This window comes from Fringilla coelebs, assembly GCF_963513975.1.
Source record: "Fringilla coelebs genome assembly, chromosome: 10".
NCBI classification, from domain to species: domain Eukaryota; kingdom Metazoa; phylum Chordata; class Aves; order Passeriformes; family Fringillidae; genus Fringilla; species Fringilla coelebs.
In genome coordinates this window covers 20,358,225-20,374,357 of record NC_140036.1, presented here as the reverse complement: position 1 = coordinate 20,374,357, position 16,133 = coordinate 20,358,225, and the positions used below count along the sequence as shown (strand labels likewise).

General features: G+C 37.1%; 1 protein-coding gene across 5 annotated transcripts in view; it reads left to right on the top strand.

Annotated features, from left to right (window-relative positions):
* Positions 1–10,795, top strand: part of NLGN1 (neuroligin 1) — a gene marked incomplete at both ends in the record, with an annotated part of 288,923 nt that extends 278,128 nt beyond the window's left edge. For 3 of the 5 annotated variants that reach the window (XM_084212653.1, XM_084212651.1, XM_084212650.1), the window contains 3 exons: positions 3,227–3,439; positions 8,219–9,008; positions 9,973–10,795. In XM_084212653.1, coding sequence (XP_084068779.1) covers positions 3,227–3,439; positions 8,219–9,008; positions 9,973–10,795 — 1,826 coding nt within the window. The remainder of the gene's footprint in view (positions 1–3,226; positions 3,440–8,218; positions 9,009–9,972) is intronic. The other 2 variants (XM_084212652.1, XM_084212654.1) reach the window with 1 other exon arrangement.
* Between the last annotated feature and the right edge of the window lie 5,338 nt (positions 10,796–16,133).

Here is a 16,133-nt window from a genome sequence, read left to right as displayed (position 1 = left end):
AACTGGAAAGAAAAACCTTATCTGTTTTATCAGTTCCATCTCTGATTTCATGACATCCTGAATGCTCCTAAGCCACGCTGATATCACTGCGTACAAGGAAAAAGGCACGAACAGGTGGTGATATTAACAGGCTTCTTATGGTTCTGAAAAATGAGATAGAAATGTTTCATGTCATGAAAGTCAACATCAATCATCATCCATCTTGTGCAGATATGGAAATCAGCCACTGTGGTTCTCGCTGAGGAGGTGTGAGATATTTCTTTTGCATCAGAGCTGTTGCTCTGGACACAAGTCATAATTTGTTTAATATAGATGAATGAGGAGAATATTACTAATGTTGCCTTCTTTCCTTTTTTAATTTTTTTTTTTAATTAAACTGAAAGCTCCCCCTCCTGGCACATTCCCTGAACTGAATGCAAGGTTCTTGACATCTACTTTTAGCAACAGGAGATTCATGATGATTCTTTAAAAGTAGTATATTTATAGTCTCCCAAGGATTTCCCATTTCCCCATCCAGCTATGAGACTTGATATGAACTGATTTGACACCAGGGGTTTGCCCTAAGGCTTTGTCTATAATTTTAATCTGTTGCTTTTCCAGGCAAAGATTTATGGTTTCTACTTTGCTACATATTATACAGAGCAAAGAAAACAACTTTTTCAGAAAGTTTGAGTCTTCACATTTGTATTCAGAGCGATCAGTGTAGCTCAGCTATAATCACACCATCTAATTTCCTAATAAATGCCTTGAAATAATTCTGAGAAATCTCCTGGATCTCTTGGAAGCAAGGCTCCAAGAGCAGATCCTGACCAGGCTCAGGGAATCTGACAGCGAGGGAAAACAAAAAAGCAGAGAGGGACATGTTTATGTCACAGTTTTGGTAACTGCTGTAACTGCTCTCATCTCATTGCTGCCTGTGCTAGGGACTGCCAGTCCCTCTAATCCCTTGAATCAGTGCAGGCACTTCTGTGCTTCATGTGATGAACTGATTTGTCACTGAATTTCCACAGCCACACACTTATGCAAAGACAGGGGAAGACTTTCCCAGCGTGTACAGCCACAGGATCCTGTAGCTCCCACAAATGCCTACATTTTAATTTTGTTACCGTCCCTGGTACCATCCCTCAGCTCCAAGCAGGCTGACAAAGGCAGTGACACTGCTTAGGGAGCTTTCATTATATTTGCCATCGTATTCAAAGACATCATTTCACCATGTCCTTAAAATTATTTATGGGGGACAGCATTTTACAGGAGCATGAAGCCAAGATAGAATGTTCCTGTGCAGGCAGGATTGTGCTGGGGCCCTGCTCTCACATAGCCACGCTCACCAACCCTCTGGCCACACGGAGCAAAGTGAAGGAGCGTGAAGCAGAGCAAAATAACATCATAATGATCTCAGCTCAGTGCTGTAATAGTAAAGTGAGAATGAATGAATGAATGAATGAATGAATGAATGAATGAATCATAACTATGTGTTCCATTTCTAAGCCTCCCCTGAATATCAAGGGGTATTTTCTTCTATGGTAGTGGTGCTACTTTGCTTTTTTATGCAGTTAGGTAATAAACATGGCAGGTTTCAGTTGTAGAAGAGTGGATCTTTTAAAGTCTAGCGTAGAGTAACAATTCACTACAGACACAATGAATGAAGTATGTCTATTAGACTTGGTACATTAGGTCTGGAAGTGGGAGAATTGCTGGCCTGGCACCTTATGCCACTTTCCTCTTCTCTCTCTTTGGTTACAAAAATTAGGATTGACCTATAAAAACAAAGCTGCTCATCCTAAATGGAGCAGAGCTCAGGTGCTGAGGCAGTGAGGCCAATGAGCTTTCAGTGCCATGGAAAGCAAAGAGCTGTCAGTATAAATGTCTCTATACATAGGGCAGAACATCAAATGCAAGCTTGCCATTTGAAGCCAAATCAGAGTAATAATAAAGTGACAAATGACACATTCATTATATCCATGCACCCATCTGTATTCTTGTTAAATCCTTGCTGTATAGGTACATATACACACGTGTCTTCTTAGAAATGTCTTAAAAGCTGCTTTTATTGTCATAATGAAAGAGTAGGACTCCTTTGAGAGCCATTTGTCTGCAAAGCTCCTGTAAACTTCCTTTGAGTAGGCTGTCTGCACTCAAGAGAGTTGAATCAGTAGAACTTTGACGAGACTAGAAGACCCACTGATATCTAATTAATGTAGAAATAATTGTTGTAATTGTTGGATTTCTCTACAAAGCATGTACTGAAAAGCAGTTACACGATTTAGTGAGCATCAAATCAGTTTGATATGCAAATGGAGGTATGGACTACTTCATAATGCTGGTAGTATTTAAACATTTGTTTATTAAGCTGAGAAAATTCAAAATGTCAACAAATGGGGTCTGAAAGCGATGTATTTTGTCAACAGAGACTTTCTTCAGAGATTTTGCTGTACATCTTTTAGAGTCAGTGGGCTCTAATGACAAGAGTGACAGCAATGCTAAATATGAAGGGACTGCTGGGAGTAAAGTGTGGACCAGTTGTTCCAGCACCTGACACATTCCAACAGGTTTCCTCCAGGGATAAAAGGGAGCAGCTGTAGTGCTCTCCAGATTACCCCTGAGCTCCTGCCTTTTTGCTGTTAAGCAGTCCTGGAAACATTGACTTCATCCATTTAATGTAGATTCAGTTAGCTCAGGTGGGACTATGGGATGGAACTCAGGGACCTGAGAGCTGCTCCCATTGTTCAGCCCAGCTTGTCCTGTGACATAAGATGCATTTTTGGGTGGAGAAAAAAGTAAAAGACAATGAGTTGCCCGGGCAGGACCAGACAGTCCACAGGGAAGTGGATTAATTGTATCTCAAGCACGTGCAGAGCTGCATCCAAGTACAGAAAAGGAACACAGACTTGATCAAATTATGTACAGAACAACTGCATCTTATCTGTTTCCTAAACTTCTACTCTTAAACTCAGTACAATCAACAAAAAGTCCTTGGGAGTAATAAGCTGTGACCTGTTCAGATTTAGATGAGTGTTTTGCCTCGGATGTTTCTTTGCTACATAAGAGTGGATATCAAATATATTTTATTTCAGGAGAAGTGCAAAATTACAAATTGTTCCCAGGGACTCTGGAAAAGTATGGAGTTGCACAATATTTAATAGCACGCACTTCTGAAATCTTACTTGGAAGATTTTAACTCAGAAGAACCCTTGCTAACCCCTTCTCTTTTCCTTTACTTTGACAGGATTTCTGAGCACTGGGGACCAAGCAGCAAAAGGAAACTATGGCCTCCTTGATCTAATTCAAGCTTTGCGATGGACTAGTGAAAATATTGGGTTCTTTGGTGGTGACCCATTAAGAATAACTGTTTTTGGATCTGGGGCAGGCGGTTCATGCGTCAATCTCTTGACTTTATCCCATTATTCTGAAGGTAACCGTTGGAGCAATTCAACCAAAGGTATTATACAGGTTGCAAATTTTGACAATTTTGGTGTCTGCATGCCACCACCATTATTACTATGTGATGTTCTGTATATTCTCTTTGTTTCTATGAACTGTTGAGTTCAGCTCAGTATTAAGAAACTTTTTAAAGGTTGTACAAGCCTCCTTCTCCCTCAGCTCTTCTGTGCATGTTTAAATTTTGGGTCACTTTCTTCTTTTTCCTATGGAGCTTTGTAGAAACACTTTATAGCAGACTTCTGAACAGCATTTTCTTGGTGCATCATTTTTGTCTCTTTTCTTTCCTACCTAAGGGTGTCTTTTTTGGAAAATCAGTCAGTCATGCTCACAGTAGATGAGGTCATCTATATTCAGACAGTTGTGAAAGGCATGTTTAGTTTCTCCTGAGGAGCAGAATTTAAAGAAAACTAAAATGACAGAGTTTCTCTTTTCAGGCTAACAGCTGAATTGCTTAAAACTATTATTTTGTGTGAAGGAAACAATAACTAGTTCAGAAATCTTTTGTCTGAAACTGCATGAACTTCACTTGCTGTCATCTAATAAAAGAATGGTTGAACGTTTTGCATGCATGATCCAAAATTGTCAAAGCATCCAAGTTGCAAATGGATTTCCTTCTATATGTTTTTTCCTATTCCATAACTAACACCTTTTCTCTCTAGTTGAGGCAGGTGGCAGGGAATTAAAATCATGCTGTTTGAGGCACCCAACTTATTCTTTCTATGATTTTTTGCACCACAGTTTCACACAGTGTCTCTCATTTGCATGGCTATTGCTTATTGATCATGTTACTTTTGTCTAACTGTTTTCACATATTTTTATCTGTATTAGTTTTATCAGGGACACCACACTGTGCCCTGTGCATATAATCCTCCACTAATTTATATTGCTGTATCTCCATGGGGGACTAATTGGCTGGTCATAAAAACATAATTCTGCTGATATTAAAAGAGCTGCATTTCCCCAAAGTCATGTTACAAAGACCACTGAGGTCAATAGAAGTGAGAGATTCTTTAGACCATGCCATTATGCTTTTTTAAATGAGAGAAAAATATAACTTCTACAAGAAGAGTCAAGTGGAAAATAAGACCGTGGTCTAAATTTAAGTCTATTTTCATAAATTGACTTTTAGTGTAATCTTTTTTTCTTCCATAACTACCTGAACTTACATAGGAGATATTTAAAAGAAGATGACTGTAAAATCAAGATGTAAGTGTTACCTCACTGCACTGTGACATGAGGGTCTCAATGCACCATCTTCTTTCCTCAGAGCTCTAAAAACAAAATTTCTCATTAAGGATTAACTCCAGGTTGAATGAGGACACCTGGTTTATCTTCCCCTAACTCTTTACATTGCATTAAAATCAATTTTCTTTGTGTAACATGACATCAATGCAAAAAGCCACATTGACAATATTTGGACAGTCATGTGTTGCCTCTCATCAGCAAATGATACCCTGTGATATCCCAACACATGGCCAGAATTCTGCCAGGACCAGAACAGAATTTGTTTGGGGTAAAATGAGGAACTATGACACCAACACAGCGGATCAAGGCATTTAGACAGGTCTGAAGAAAGTTCAGTAGAAGTAAATTTTTGAGGATTTCTTTTAGAAGCACACTCATGCTTTGATAAAATTTGGATTAAACAGAACAATTCACCACAGTCCCATGTTATGTTTCATTTGGAGGTGGTTAAATCTGCCATTGAAAAAAAAAAAAAAAAGAAAGAAAAAATAAAATACAAATTGGACAGGTTCAAATAAGTAGATATTTCTTAACATTTCCTCAGGGTGGTGAGGCCCTGGCACAGGGTGCCCAGGGAAGCTGTGGCTGCCCCATCCCTGGAAGTGTCCAGAGCAGTTTGGATGGGGCTTGGAGCAACCTGGGATAGTGAAAGGTGTCCCTGCCTGTGGCAGGAGGTGGAACTGGGTGAGATTCAACGTCCCTTCCAACCCAAACCATTCTGGAATTCTGTGATTCTATGATTTTCAATCAATCTTTTTCATAAGATGTAAATTTAGAAGCTCTCTTTGCTTCTGCCATTTCCCTCTGAAAGATTCCCTTGGCAGCTGGGAGGAAGAATTCAGCCTATTTCAAGGTGGAGCTGTTCACAGCCTCCCACCTGCAAGTAGGCAGAGCAGCACCCATCTTCTCAAAATATAGATGAATACATGCAAATTATTATTATTTACTTCAGTGAGACACTGAATAAGGGTCACAAAGCACTGTGGCCCACTGAACATTTAAATCTTTCTATCACTCTGAAGCCCATAAGCAACAACAACAACAACAATAATAATAATAATATTAATAATAATAATACACATTATTATATAAAAATGTAGTTCTCCATCCTTTGTACCATTTGTACCATTTGTGAGGTACAAATTTCTGCCACAAATTCTGTGACAGAATGAAAATAATTTTTCATGTTGTTTATTTTTCACCAAATGGTTTGAGTGGAGGAATAGCCCTGTCAGCATTCTCCAGCACAAGGAGGGATGTTTAGTTTCATTTCCTCAGATGGGTTTATGGCCAAAGGACTTGACCACTTTTACTTAATCCAGCATCTGATGTTTCTGTAGCACTTACTAAGCCACAGGGTTTGTATCAGCATTTTCTTACACATAGCTTACACTTTCTGTCCTTGTTCAGACATATTTAATAAAGCAATAAAGTTAGATTTACACAATATGCAAAAACCCACAGACATTATGAATTATCATGAAATACATCTTTATGAAAATTCAGCTTTGTCATTGAGTTACATTTATTACAATGCCTGGCTCCTCTGTGGTAATTCTACTGACTTTGAGCTGATTTATACTAGCTCAATATCTGACCTTATAAACATGCAAATATATTTTTAGATGTTTATAGCTCAAGTTCATTCTTATTTTTACTCATATCTTGCAAGAAAATATTATCTTGCATACGACCTCATAGGTTTAAGAAGAGGCCTGAGCTTCCACATTTCAGTCTCTATACCTATCTAATTTGAAGAATTTTTTATTGGGGCCTAATACAATGATTTAAATCATTGGACGATTTAAAATTCCAGAGAAGCTTGTAAAATGTTTCCTGTCAGCAAGGCATTCCAACTCATTTTTGAGTGTACAGGGTCTGGTGCTGCCACAGAAGCTGTAAAAGCATTTCTGATTTGCTTTAGAGCCTAGGGAAGTTTTTTATCAATAGAAATATGTTGCTTATCAAAGCAAAAGCCATGTTGTGCATAATTGGAATAAATTTCTGAGGTAAGCTGAGAGCCCTGACTCCAGTTCCTCTGGTGGGACTATCCAGCTATTCACCAAGCATTGGAGCAAGGATTGCTGGTGGAACTGAGTGAGGCCAGGTGTCACTTTCAGTCCCCCACCAGAGACGGTGGAATGACTCAAGTTGCCCATCAGCACAAGTAAAACGAAATTTTGACCCATATATCTTAAATCAGCATAACTTTTGAACACTCCAGACCACTTTGTATTACCCAGAGTGACCTATAGGAGGTAAAGTCCAGTATAAAATATTTTCCAGTAGTTTGTACAAAAGTTATGATACTGAAATGAACTTCTGTGAAAATGAAAAAAAACCCCAAGCTCCTCACGAAACAGCAGAAAGGACATCATTACCCAGATATTGTCTAAATACCTATTAAATACAACCTAAATGACCTAAACAGAGTTTCTGAGCAATATTTTACACAAGGTTCAGACTTATCATCTCTTTCAGAACCCAAGGTACCCTCCTCAAATGCAGTGGAAAAATGCAAAGGAAGCACAAGAAGTATCAAAACAAGAATGGAGTTCTGATTACATTGAAGACAATAGCAAAATAATTGCATTAATTTACTGACTACAAGAGGGCGAGGCTATCATCCAGGACATGTTTTAAAAATCCTTACAAAGGGAGAGGAAAACATAAATTTTAACGCATTTTGTTATTTCTTTGGGTAGAATTCCTGGTCCAGAGTGATAATTAAATCAGCCTAAATTCAAGTTAAGTGCACTGAAGGCTTAGGGATTTACTGCAGGTTTATATGCAGTGTCAGATCATTCTCTCTCCCTTAACTGAATAGCTGAACATATGTTTAAATATCTGAATTACAAAGCTAAACAGTGTAAAATACATCATTTCCCTTTTTATGTAGGTGTGATCAATATAAACCTGCCTTAAAGCTCCATACAAGAAAAGATTTTGACTTAGACACTTATAAACTTAATAGCTGCCTGGTACCTTCTCATCTATTACTCCAGAATATCAACTTTTGCAGTAATACACAATTTAAAAGCACTGCACCTTTCAAACCAAGTTTAATTCCAAAGAAAACATTACAAAGTGTAATAGAATTAATTTCACATGTAGTTGTATGCATGCATGCTGATCATGGCTTGAACAATACCAAAAACTTTAACCCATTTCAGAGACTTGATGGTTTTTACTCCAACCTATATTGGGTTTTAATTTTTTTTTTTTTTTTACCTGATAGTGTTGTCCAATATAAGGTAATGACACTCCTTTTTCTTTCTAAGTTCCTTTTGAAAATCTGGACTATATTGAGGGAGAATCATTTGCTTCAGCACATACTGCATTTATTTTATGCACATTACCTGTAGGTACAACAGCAGTCAGATCTCACCACCCCTTATATTTAAGTACTATTAAGATTCAGGTATCTCTTCTGTTAAAGTTTTCTATTGTTTCAAAGAACTCCTTTGAATCTTTCAAAGTCTGTGGCTGTTTCAAGGTCGCTTCAGTAGTTTTCAAATATTTCTCCCCACAGGACTTTTTCAAAGAGCAATAGCTCAAAGTGGAACAGCTCTCTCCAGCTGGGCAGTTAGCTTCCAGCCTGCAAAATATGCCAGGATGTTGGCTACAAAAGTTGGTTGCAACATGTCAGACACTGTAGAACTGGTGGAATGTCTACAGAAGAAGCCTTACAGAGAACTTGTTGACCAGGACATCCAACCAGCAAGATACCACATAGCCTTTGGACCGGTCATCGACGGCGACGTGATACCAGACGACCCTCAGATCCTGATGGAGCAAGGAGAGTTCCTCAACTACGACATCATGCTGGGAGTTAACCAAGGGGAAGGGCTGAAGTTTGTTGAAAACATTGTGGATAGCGAAGATGGCATATCAGCCAGTGATTTTGACTTTGCAGTTTCTAATTTCGTCGATAACTTATACGGATACCCCGAAGGCAAAGATATATTGAGGGAAACGATTAAATTTATGTACACAGACTGGGCAGACCGGCACAACCCCGAGACCAGAAGGAAAACACTGCTGGCTTTGTTTACTGATCACCAGTGGGTTGCACCAGCAGTGGCCACAGCGGATCTTCACTCGAATTTTGGATCGCCTACGTACTTCTATGCCTTCTACCATCATTGCCAGACAGATCAGGTACCTGCATGGGCAGATGCAGCCCATGGAGATGAGGTTCCTTACGTACTAGGAATCCCCATGATTGGTCCTACTGAGTTGTTTCCTTGTAATTTCTCCAAAAATGACGTCATGCTAAGTGCGGTGGTGATGACGTACTGGACAAACTTTGCAAAAACTGGGTGAGTGCCAGATAATGAATGGTCTTGTAGGCAAACTTTGGATGGAGTGGGGCTTTCCATTTGTTATCTCCCTTGGGAATTCCTCTGTACTTGTAGAATGAGGAAGAGATTAAGAATTGAGTTGGATATTTACATTTACTGTAATGTCCCTTGGCTCACTTACATGTTTTAGGAAAAAGAGGTGAAAATATCTTTGCAGACTTTCTGCAAGGAAATTTTAAAATATACACAAAACTAATTAAGGAAACACTGGAAAAGTGTAAAACTAAGCATTTAACATATGTGTAGAGTTAAAACCAGCTACATTAGTACCTGCCTTTGCCCTACCACTGATACTTTCATTCCATGAGATAGAAAACTACATAAATATTGCATCAAATATAATACAGCTTATTTTAGTAGCACACTTTGTCTTAAATTCTCACTTCTGACCATAAAATATGTGGCTTTAAATTTGGAGAGTTTTGCCATTTTCATTAGTTCTTTTTTTTCACTGGAGTTTAAAAACCTTTGTTACATTTCACCACTTATTTTTGACTATGCATTGCACTGAATTGTGCTCTGCCATCATCCTTCCCCTCTGAAAGGCCACAGATGATTCACAGGAACAACAGAAATGCAGAGCTGTATGAACTTTTTGCTGCTAAAAACGACAAGAAAATCTTAATATTCCCTCACACTGGTCTCTCACAGACATTTGGCCACATCATCACACCCCAGGCAATCTTCCCTCAGCAGCACAAGATTTTGAAGAACCAGGGAAGTTGCTGAAGTCTGTGTAAAAGAATGATTCTTTTGCATAATGCTGTTTCTAATCAATATTATTAAGGCCTCTAATTTTAGGGAATAGCACTCTGCTCCGTCCAAAGGCAGTCTCAAATGTTTAGTATAAAATCTTAATTATGTTAATTTTATAATTCCATTTGAAATGCTTTGTAACACTGGGGATATCTTTTTCTTTCAGTGACCCAAATCAACCAGTGCCGCAAGACACAAAATTCATCCACACAAAACCAAATCGTTTCGAAGAAGTAGCATGGACCAGATATTCTCAGAAAGACCAACTGTATCTTCACATTGGATTAAAACCACGAGTTAAAGAACACTATAGGGCCAATAAAGTGAACCTTTGGTTGGAACTGGTACCTCATCTGCACAATCTTAACGACATTTCACAGTATACCTCTACCACAACTAAAGTGCCATCGACTGACAATACTTTCAGACCCACAAGGAAAAATTCTGTTTCAGTTACTTCAGCCTTTCCTACAGCCAAACAAGACGATCCCAAACAGCAGCCAAGCCCATTTTCAGTGGATCAAAGGGACTACTCGACAGAGTTGAGCGTTACTATCGCAGTTGGCGCATCTTTGCTGTTCCTGAACATTTTGGCCTTTGCAGCGTTGTACTACAAAAAGGACAAGCGGAGACATGACGTTCACAGGAGATGTAGCCCACAACGTACCACTACCAATGATCTCACCCATGCACAAGAAGAGGAGATAATGTCCCTCCAAATGAAGCACACTGACTTGGATCATGAATGTGAGTCCATCCATCCACATGAGGTGGTTCTTAGGACCGCCTGTCCCCCAGACTACACGCTAGCTATGAGAAGGTCTCCTGATGATATCCCCTTAATGACACCCAACACCATCACAATGATCCCCAACACTATACCAGGGATTCAGCCCCTACACACATTCAACACATTTACTGGAGGACAGAACAATACTCTGCCCCATCCTCATCCCCACCCCCATTCACACTCAACAACCAGGGTATAGCCAGACAAGACGAAACAAACTTTTATTTTTTGATGGATTACAGTAGGTGATATTACTGAAGATTACTTGGCTTTCAACCTACAAGACTCTTACTATTTAAATATGGAGGAATATTATGTGAATATACATATCAAGAACATTTGGGGTTTTGAAAAAAATGAATTGTACATATATCAAATGAACTTAAGAAACAAACAAAACAAAAGAAAAAAAGAAACAAAAAACAAAAAAACCCAACTGTTTGCAATTGCTTGAAGCAGTTGTCCTGAATGATACTTTTTCATTCACATTCAAGTATTAATTTTTTGAAGATTTAAGTTACATAATGGAATTAGGCATGTGCAACACAAACAGGAAAGAACTATGACTGAAAATTTTAAAAACCTATAAATATGCACAAGGGACACACTAATGGAATGTCAGATAATTTTCACCAATTTTTATTTGGACCTGTTTTCTTGTGTAGACCATATTTACATATTTGAATAAGTACACAAAGCACCAATGCTGTTAAGGCCTTAGAAAGGGGCTCATGCTGAAATCTGCCAGTCAGAGAAGTTTTACAGCCTGGCAGGTACAACATTATCACATAAGTGCTGTCAGTATAAAAGTTGTGGGAATAAAGGAAACTGGATATTTTTAGCACGATGTGCATGATAATTTATATGCTTGGTGGCTGTGCTGCTGATTAAGCCGTAATTAAAATTCTTCTCATCCCATTGGAGTTTTTAATAGAAGCTTTCTCCATCAATTGGCACAACCTAAAGAAGTGTTTTAAAGGGGCAAAAGTAATTACAGTAAAATATTTCGTGGTAGCTTCTGAAAAAGAAGGGATTGCAACAGTCCTTAAAGGTATTTATGGCATTCTAGGTATACAGTGGTGGACCCTCACCGATAAAAATCCCAGAGAAAAAAATGTATACTATTAATGTTCTTTTTCCTTTCCACCTAAATAATTTCTGACTTTGAAATAACTATAACTTTAATGGAATCTCCTTTGATGAAGGATTTATAATTTGCTGTGATTTAGTTACAGAGTATTTTGTTCAAATTGATGAGGTAAAGTGTGCCCAAAAATTTAATTGCAATGACGTTTTGCCATTTAAAATTGCCCCAATATTACCGCTCTGATTACATCTTTCAGTTTATTGTTTCAACTCATGTTGCATGTTACAAAGTTTACTTATAACACTTTAATATAATGTTAATTCCCTTTATGCTATACATTAGCTTTGTCATTCCAATTAATTCTCTAGACCAGATGGCAAGAGTGTAGAAAAAGAGGGTATATGAGAACGGGGAGAGCGCCAACAACTGGAAATTTTAAAATCTGGATACTACATATGTTTGTGTGATTTGAAGTGAATGTTCTAAAATCACAAGAAATTTTTCATTCCCCTGTTGCTTTCCAGTAATTCTATACCATGGTCCTTTCAAATCGTTTGTATATGTAATCAGATGTACATTTATATAAAAGAAATAATTGAGATGGACTTAAGAGCACATCCCTGATAAATACTTTCTCTCTTACCTGTACTATATTTCTATTAGACTAAAGTTATGTGATTTTTTTTTACATTTTTTCAAATTACTAGCAATTTTGATAGTTTGTAAGATAATGCGAAGAACTTTCTCTGACAAACTAACTGCAGTAACAGAAACATTTCTTTTCAGTTACTCTTTTTCAAGAATGAAAGCTTATTACACACAAAAATTGTATACTACTTGATGGAAAATTACTTTGTATTTCTTGGCCATATTACTGGTCAGTGAGTGAAATAAAGATAATCTGGATAACGAGTATTATTCCAATGTTAAGAGACCTGATCTTTGCTCATTAAAGAGCTAAAATGTTTATTGCTGTTTTGTCATTTTTTAATGAAGTAATGGTAACTGTCTCAAATAAAGAGTAATATCTTAAGACCAGTCTGGTTTTTGAAGACATGAGGGTGCCTTCTACAATTAATAAAACTGCATATTTATAGGCCAGCCCCACCACAGCTATTTCTTACAGAAATATTGACATTGTGACTGTCATACACATAAATCTCCTCAAGACACCTCGGTTTTATTGGGTGATTGAACTTTTATTATAAAAGGTTGCTGAGACGTTTAAAATATGTTTGCTAACATTGAGCATAGACGTTAAAAATTAAGCTGAAACCAAAACAAATACTGCAATTTCAGTTATTTTACATCCCTATTTAACAACAACAACAAAAAAGCCAACCAAAAACATGTACTTAGTACTTGTTACAGTCCCCAGTTTTAAATTAAGGTCTTTTTGTAGAAGCATAAAAATAGTCTTCAAAATCCAGGGCGGTCTGTGTGCAATTTCTGCCTGATGTGGTTGTGCTTTTAGACTGTGACCTGCCAATGTAAACCAATAAAAAGAATTGTCTGCCATCTGATAATTATTGTTTAATAACAAGATTGTATTTTGCTATGTTGATGAAACAAAACAAAAAAAATACAAAAATATTGATGGCCATAAAACAAGATATTAATGAAATATGATTTTATGTGCTTTTCTTAACTTTATCAAAACCAAAATAACTTTCTACTATAGTTTCTTTGTGGCCATATATCTATATATCTCTATATATACAGTATCTGGTAATTGTTTACTTTTATTAGTTATAAAATAAATGATTTAGGTAAACCAAGCATGACACTACACTTTATTTCTGTCAGCCAATAGTATTTAAAATGTGAAAGATGAAGGCAACAACACAAATTTTGTCACTCCTGTTTGGGGAAAAAAAAAAAAGTCCATTCCTGTGATGCAGATACTGTGAATGATATTTTAGTGGCTACTTTATACTGACATTACAGCAGCTGGCTTTCCAAAAGTAAGATGGTGTCCCACGTTTTAACACAATATTAAGAAAGAGCAAGAGAGGTTTTAAAGCTGAAATTAAAAGATAAGAAATGGTTTTGGAATATCTTCATGTGCTTCATGGAATATAAGTTTGTTCTTTTCAAAATATTTTATCTATTTGATTTGTTTTTCATGGTAGCATACACAAAAGCAAAACTGAGTGTGATATTTAATTTCTTGTATCATCCTTGGACCAGATTTCCAATAAAATTAGGATATCAGTCAGTCTTTGGAAGTTCAGTAAAAATATAAAGAGCCTGCATTTATTGATTTCACACTTTTGTAAATATGTTTGCAGACCTTTTTAAGAAAATGTATTCTACCATTTTGAGAAAAAAAATAACAATGGAATCATTGTCTCGTTTATCTATTGAAATTACAGGCAATATAATGTGCTGTGCTGACATTTCTAGGAGAAATAAAACCGATAAAAAATGCATTTTGCTCAATGGTATCTCAGTTGGTTGTACCTGATTTTCTCCTGCCACGGAAGACTTGCAAGGCATGGATGAACTTCCTGGATAAAATCCTCCATAGGAAAATGGAGTTGTTATTATTGTTGTCTGTACTAAACATGGATTCCTGTGTCACAAATCTTTAATTATTGGATGTTTTTGTTACTCACACACTCTGAAAACCGGAGGAATAGAGGTCCAACAAATAAACATGGTACAGTTTTAAAGACATCACTGCACAGGAGATGCTGGAATTTCTGTTGCCAACTTCACTAGGAGATAAAACAGCTGACTTCACAGGAAGCTGTCAAACATCATGGTATTCCTTTGATGTTTGGAAGTTGTTGCTTTTTCCCTGTGATGTTAGTTTAAAATATTGGCCTTTCCCCCCACTAGTTTTTTCTAGTACTGAACAGTTACAGATGGTCGCTTTTTAATGTAAGCGAACATTAGATAATTTAATTATTATTGTGAAAATGTGCTTCCAAATAAATTAGATTAATGGGAAATTCCCTTCAGAGGTTTTGTTATTTTTCATTCAAAGCTTTTGTCAAAATATCTGTTGCAGCAGTTCTGGTTGGGATTTTTTTTCCCTCAGTCTGCAAGCTAAGGGACTTTCTCCAAATAACATTAAAAATCTTTTTTTCTATTTGAAATAATAATACTATAAGATTAAGATGCCCTCCTGAGGCCTCCAAGTAAATATGAACAATTTGAAACAAGGCAAATGAGCTTTTACTCTAAACATTCCAATTTGATTACATTCTGGCACATCAATACATTTGTATGCAGACCAGAAAATTAGCAGCATTTGATAAGGCATTCAAGAGAACTTCGCAGCAGAATCAATGAGTTCATCACCAGCCATGCACAAAGTCCCTTTTCTCTTAGGTTCTATTCATGCCACTGGATAATCAATTTCTTATATACAGGTTCAGTAAAACCTTAACTTTGTGAAATGGGAAATTGTTAGCACAAGATAATGAACTTTATCTGGTGGAAAATGTTTAGAAAAAAACCTGTTGAGAGTCACCTAGGAGGTGTAGGTTTTTATATGCAACCTGGCTTTGTTCCTTTTTGTTGATATTATAATCCTCAGTAATTTGTACACCTGGGAAACCATCACTCCTGTAATAAGCTTTAGTTTTGAAAAAGAATTTGAGTATTGTATGTAAATCGTGGATTAAAACCTGAGTTTCGTGACCCTTTGCTACTGGGATGGATGAAAAACCTCATAGAAGTGCAACAAATTTGTACAAGCAAATTTTATACAGTCTCTGAAATTTATTTTGAAATTTATGTTGTTTTCATTTGAAGATAAAAGTACCATCACAGCAGTAGAAGCCGTGTATTTGTCTCAGAAAATTCCTTCTTGTGTGTATATGGCTCTGTCTGCACATACCCACATGCAGCCAATAAAGGAGGTTTCTAAACATGAGACTAACCAGGGAATTTTACCTTTTGGCACCATTCAGAGGCATGGAGGTAAGGCCTGCCCCTCGTTCTGCATCCCCACTGTCACAGAGCAGCTGCTGAGATGATGACAATGTTTTTAGCTCCAGCTGAATTAGTATTTACCGTGGGACCATTGGAATCAATGAAGCCCTGGCAATTGACACCAGCTATCGATCTGCTCCTGGACCTTTAATGTTCATCATGGCTCATCTCACTGTCCAATTTTGCATATCTTCTCATGCACAGGAACACCCACTCACAGAAATTACTGCAAGTATAACCATCCTGATTTATGAGCACTACCAGGCTTTAAAACGTGCTTTACAATATGCTTATGGATATTTGCATGTGAGGCCAAAATTCAGGGGAAAAAATCTTTTATGTTAAAAAACCAAACCCTGAAGTTACATGGATGCAAAGAAAAGATTAGTACCAGAGTTTGCAGCCTTAGCATGCTGTAGTAACTTTTATGTTAAAATCTATATATAGAAAGGAACATTTAGTTCTTTCTGATCCTCAAATCTATATGTTGACCTATATGTCAAAG